Genomic DNA, 6,005 nt, shown 5'->3' with positions numbered 1-6,005 from the left:
GACATCCAGTCCCATCCACGGCCACAGGCAGGGACAGCTCCACAGGCCAAGCTGGAGACCCCGGTGAGGGCCAGGGCTCCCAGCAGGAGCCTGAACCTCCCCCAGCTGCCTCAGAATCTTCATCCCTGTCCTCAAGAGCCAGAGCCCACCACAGGGCCCCCGTCCCACCCACAACTCCAGCCCTGACCCACCCAGCAGCACCGAGGGTCCCTCAGGGCTTCCCCCCACTCCTGGAGCTCCCACGTGGGTTTGGCCACGTCCCCCCACAAAGGGCCTGTGTCTGTCTGTCTGTCCCTCCTGCAGCTCCCCCGTCCTGGGGAGGGATTGCTTCCCTGCTCGTGTCCCACCTGTGGGCAGTGGGTGCAGCCCCCTGTGCCTGGCTCAGGGGAGGGTTGAGGACCCCTTGTTCCCATCCCTCTGCCCCGTTTGCTTCCCTCTGCTCCCACACCGGGGGCTGTGAGCATCTCCTGCCCCCGAAGGACGCCGTGTGTCACTCCTGGCCCACAGCACACACGGCCTGGGGGGCTTTGTGCTGCTGGCCCAGCCCTGGCCCAGCTCACCCTGTCCTGAGCCCTCGGTCCCTTCCCAGTGAGCCCTTTCCCTGTTCCCAGTGTTTGTCCCTTACCAGTAAACCCATTCCACCACTCACAGTGAGCTGTTTCCCCATCCCTGGAGAGCCCCTTCTTCATTCCCAATTGGCCCATTCCCAGTTCCTGGTGACCCCACTCCCTCATTCCCACTGAGCCTATTCCCCATTCCCACTGAGCCTATTCCCCCATTCCCACTGAGCCCATTTCCCCATTCCCCATTCCCACTGATCCCATTCCCTATTCCCCATTCCCGGTGAGCCCGTTCCCAGTTTGCCCAGTCCCTGGCCCTGCACAGCCCCAGCTGCCCCGCACTCGCTCACGCCTCGGTTTCCACCACGTTTTATTACAAAACCGCTGCGGGCCGGTCCCGGTTCCGCTCCCGGTTCCGCTCCCGCTCGCCCCGGCGCCGGGGCAGCGGCGGGTTCGGCCCGTGCCGGTTTCGGTGCCGAGCGCTCACAGCGCGGAGGCCGAGGCGGCGGCTGGAGGCGGCGCAGCCCCGGGGTCCGGGGGGGTTTCGGGGTGTCCCGGGGGGGTGTCCGGGGTGTCCCGGAGGGTTCGGGGTGTCCCGGGGTGTCCCGGTCTCAGCGCCCCACGGCGTCGAGGATGCGGCGGTTGGAGTCGGCGCGGGCGCGCTGGCTCTGGGCGCGGGCGAGCAGCAGGAGGTGCCGCAGGAGGTGGAACGTGAGGTCGATGGAGAGCGGCGGCTCGTCCCGCCGCCCTCGCCACGGCCCCGGGGGCGGCGGCGCCAGCGGCGGCCACAGCGGCGGGTCCTGGTCCCCGGTCCCAGCCGCCGGGACGGAGCCGTCGGTGCTGGCGGGGCGGGCGGCGGCGGGCGGCGGGCGGGCGAGCAGCAGCAGGAGGGTGAGCAGTGCCCGCCGCATCCTCGGTCCCTCCGCACCTGCGGGGCAGGGGCTCAGCGCCGCGGCAGAGACCGGGGCGGCGGCGGAGGCCCGACGGGGACCGCGGCCCCTCCGTTCCCGGCCGCCCCGTCCCGGCCCCTCCGCGCGCCCCGGCCCCGGTGCCGCCCCTGCCCGGTTCCCGAGCCCCGGCCCGTACCCGGTGCGCTGTGCCCTGTTCCTGCCGGTGCCGGTGCCGGTGCCGGCGGCGCGGAGAGCGCGATGGGTCCCGCGGGAGCTGAGCCGGCGGCGCGGCCCGGGGTTATATGGGCCCGGGCTCCCGGGCTGACGTCAGCGCCGGGCACGCACCGGGCGGCGGGGGCGGGGGACCGGGGGGCACCGGAGCGGCGGGGAGCGGGCCCCCGGCGGCGGGACGGGCTGGGGGACGGGGGTGAGCGGCACAGCCCGCTCTCCTCGGTGGCGGGAGCCGCCGCTCCGGTTCTGCTCTGCCGCCCACCAAAGAGGCACGGCGGGGCCGGGGCCGGTGAGAGCAGGTGCCTCGGGCCGTGCTAACCCTCGCTTCCCCGGTGCTCCGGTTTCCCCGGTCCCCCCGAACCCTCTCGCGGCTCTGCCGCATCTCCAGCCTCGTTCTCCGCCGCTGTCCGCGGTGCTGAACGGCCGGGACGCGCTGGGGCACCGGGGCCGGTGAGCCCCCGGTGAGCTGTACCGGGCTGAGCCGCGGCTTCTCGGCGTGGAGCCCTCGCGTTCCCGGGCGGAACGGCCGCGCCGAGCAGGGGCGGCACCGGGGCCGGGACGGCGGGGGGATCCCGGGGCGGAAGCGGGGACGCCCCGAGCACCGGCAGCTCCGGGACGGGGCGGTCACGGCGGGACCCCCAACCCGGTCGCGGCTCGGTGTCCGGGCAGGGCCGCCGGTGCCGAGGTCAGAGCGCGGGGCCGGGGCCGCAGACGCCCCGAGCGCAGCGGCGGCACCGGCCAAGTCCTGTGAGTCATAGGATGGAGGCACCGGAGCTGGCAGCGCCGCGCTCGATGCAGGGTGTTCCGTCGGGGCACCGGCACCGCTGCCAAACGGTGAGGTGGCTGCTGGGGCTCCTCACTCCTGTTGGCAGCCCCCCGAGTGCACCGCACTGCTGGCACTGCCCCCGAGGGCCCCGCATGGTGCCAGCAGCCCCCCGAGTGCACCACAGTGCTGGCATTCCCCCCGAGTGATCCATACCCCTGCCCGCAGCCCCTCGGATTGCCCCGCATGGTGCCCACAGCCCCCCGAGTGCCCGGCATGGTGCCCGCTGAGCGCAGCCGAGCTGACACCCAGCGCCGGTGCTGCAGGGGCCGGATCAGCTCGCAGAGCCCGGATCAGCGGGGCAGAGCCCGGATCAGCGGGGCAGAGCCCGGATCAATGGGGCAGAGCCCGGATCAGCGGGGCAGAGCCGGGCACGGGGGCTCACCCGGCTCACCCGGCTCACCCGGCCCTGGCACGGTGTGTCCCACCCGGGGCACGGGGGTGGCGGGCACGGCCCCGCCCGCAGCGAGCAGCACACGGTGCCGTGCCCCGTGACGCGATCCGGCACGAAGGCTGGCACCGAGGGCTGGCACCGGCCCCGCTCCCGCGGCGGCGGGCAGAGCCCTCGGCAGGGGCCGGGCTCACCCCGAGCCCCCGCAGCAGCCCCGTGCTGTGCCCGCTGCCCTGGGGACAAGTGGCCCGTTCCACGTGGCTCCTGCCGTGCTCGCAGCGCTCTCTCTGCTGACAGAGAGCCCCCTGCACGATCAGAGGGAGCTGCAAGAGGATCAGCGCTCAGAGCTGCAAATCCCTGCCGCCCCCAGCACCCGCCCCGCTGGCTGCAGAGAGCCTGAGCCCCACAGAGAACCGGGCCCGCAGGCACTGGCGCCCATCCCTGTGTGACACACAGCCCCAGCCCTGTGCTGCTGCACCAGGCACTGCTGGGGGGGACAGGGCTGCAGCCCCTCCTGTCCCTGCCTCACCCCCCAGGCCTGGGCAGGGTTTGCCCCCTCTGTGTGCCAGGCTGTACCCACCTGGCTGGAGCAGCCCCAAAGCTGGCTCAGCACAGAACCAGACTGTGGGGAGGATGAGGAGGGAGGAGGGCAGATGGTGAATACCCTCCTGAAGGCCACGCTGGCAGAGCCCAGGGGGTGCTGCAGCATGGGGATGGCTCTGTCCAGCTGTGTGGGGCTGCAGCAGTGCAGGTGAGGGGGCCAGGGCTGCAGAGAGCTGGGAGGAATCACCATGGTGCCACCAGATCCACCATGGTGCCATCAGATCCACCATGGTGCCACCAGACCCACCGTGGTGCCACCAGATGCACTGTGGTGCCATCAGATCCACCGTGGTGCCACCAGATGCACCGTGGTGCCATCAGATCCACCGTGGTGCCACCAGCTCCATCGTGGGGCCACCAGATCCACTTGGAGGCCCTGGATATGCTGGGCAGGGACACTGTGGGAGCTGGACACTGTATGGGACACGGTGTGTGCTTGCTGCCACTGTAGGGTGAGCATTCCCAGGGACACATCCCCAAACATGGACACACATCCCCAAACATGGACACACATCCCAGGGCATGGACACACATCCCAGGGCATGGACATACATCCCAGACATGGACACACATCCCCAAACATGGACACACATCCCAGACATGGACACACATCCCAGGGCATGGACACACATCCCAAACATGGACACACATCCCACATGGACACACATCCCAGACATGGACACACATCCCAGACACGGACACACATCCCCTGGCACGGACACACATCCCCAGACATGGACACACATCCCAGACATGGACACACATCCCAGACATGGACACACATCCCCAGATATGGACACACATCCCAGGGCATGGACACACATCCCAGGGCATGGACACACATCCCAGACATGGACACACATCCCAGACATGGACACACATCCCACACATGGACACACATCCCATGGCATGGACACACATCCCAGACATGGACACACATCCCAGGCATGGACACACATCCCCAAACATGGACACACATCCCCAGACATGGACACACATCCCACACATGGACACACATCCCCAGACATGGACACACATCCCCTGGCATGGACACACATCCCCAAACATGGACACACATCCCAGACATGGACACACATCCCAGACATGGACACACATCCCAAACATGGACACACATCCCAGACATGGACACACATCCCAAACACGGACACACATCCCAGACATGGACACACATCCCAAACATGGACACACATCCCAGGGCATGGACACACATCCCAGGGCATGGACACACATCCCAGACATGGACACACATCCCAGACACGGACACACATCCCAGACATGGACACACATCCCAGACACGGACACACATCCCAGACATGGACACACATCCCAGGGCATGGACACACATCCCAAACATGGACACACATCCCCAGACATGGACACACATCCCAAACATGGACACACATCCCAAACATGGACACACATCCCAGACACGGACACACATCCCCAGACATGGACACACATCCCAGGGCATGGACACACATCCCAGACATGGACACACATCCCAAACATGGACACACATCCCCAGACATGGACACACATCCCAGACACGGACACACATCCCCAGACATGGACACACATCCCAGGGCATGGACACACATCCCAGACATGGACACACAACCCAGGACATGGACACACATCCCAAACATGGACACACATCCCAGACATGGACACACATCCCAGGGCATGGACACACATCCCAGACATGGACACACATCCCAGACATGGACACACATCCCAAACATGGACACACATCCCCAGACATGGACACACATCCCAAACATGGACACACATCCCCAGACATGGACACACATCCCACACATGGACACACATCCCAGGGCATGGACACACATCCCAGACATGGACACACATCCCCAAACATGGACACACATCCCAGACATGGACACACATCCCAGACATGGACACACATCCCAGACATGGACACACATCCCAGACACGGACACACATCCCAGACATGGACACACATCCCCAAACATGGACACACATCCCAGGGCATGGACACACATCCCAGACATGGACACACATCCCAGTGTACGGCTACACACACTCCAGGGGCAGCAGGCAGCAGCAGCAGCCCCGTGGGGATTCTCTCAGGCACTACAGGCAGGGTATCTCATTCATGGCACAGGTGGGTTGTGGCCCTGGCCCAGACCCAGCTCCAGCCCTACCCTCACCCTTCCTGAACCCTCCCTGGATGCACAGCCCTGCATCAGGCGAGCCCTGACCCTGGGGGAACTCTGTACCCAGCATCACTTGGCTCCATGGACCTCATTTCACTGCTCTGCAGCTGTGGAGGCACCATCACAGCCCGTGGAACAGCTCCAGCAGGATCTGATGACCCCCAAAGCACCATTCCCCCCTTTGCCAGAGCCCCCTCCCCTCTCCAGCCCCCGGGCAGCCCACCCCAGCAGCCTGCAGCCCCCTGCCCATGCTGGGTGTCTCGAGATGAGGCAGAGAGGAGCTGTTGA

The 6,005-nt window shown here is 66.8% G+C and overlaps 1 protein-coding gene across 1 annotated transcript; it reads right to left on the bottom strand.

Annotated features, from left to right (window-relative positions):
* Positions 1–836: 836 nt before the first annotated feature.
* On the bottom strand, positions 837–3,688 carry UCN (urocortin). The gene is made up of 6 exons (XM_064707215.1): positions 3,560–3,688; positions 3,090–3,218; positions 2,661–2,764; positions 2,043–2,505; positions 1,647–1,932; positions 837–1,488 (listed from the first exon to the last, which is right to left on the bottom strand). The coding sequence occupies exons 1-6, from the start codon at positions 3,686–3,688 to the stop codon at positions 1,172–1,174; spliced, it is 1,428 nt and encodes a 475-aa protein (XP_064563285.1). The 3' UTR covers positions 837–1,171.
* Between the last annotated feature and the right edge of the window lie 2,317 nt (positions 3,689–6,005).

The sequence above is a fragment of the Zonotrichia leucophrys genome, chromosome 3 (assembly GCF_028769735.1).
Source record: "Zonotrichia leucophrys gambelii isolate GWCS_2022_RI chromosome 3, RI_Zleu_2.0, whole genome shotgun sequence".
Classification (NCBI taxonomy): Eukaryota; Metazoa; Chordata; class Aves; order Passeriformes; family Passerellidae; genus Zonotrichia; species Zonotrichia leucophrys.
This window is presented reverse-complemented; position numbering and strand designations above follow the sequence as displayed.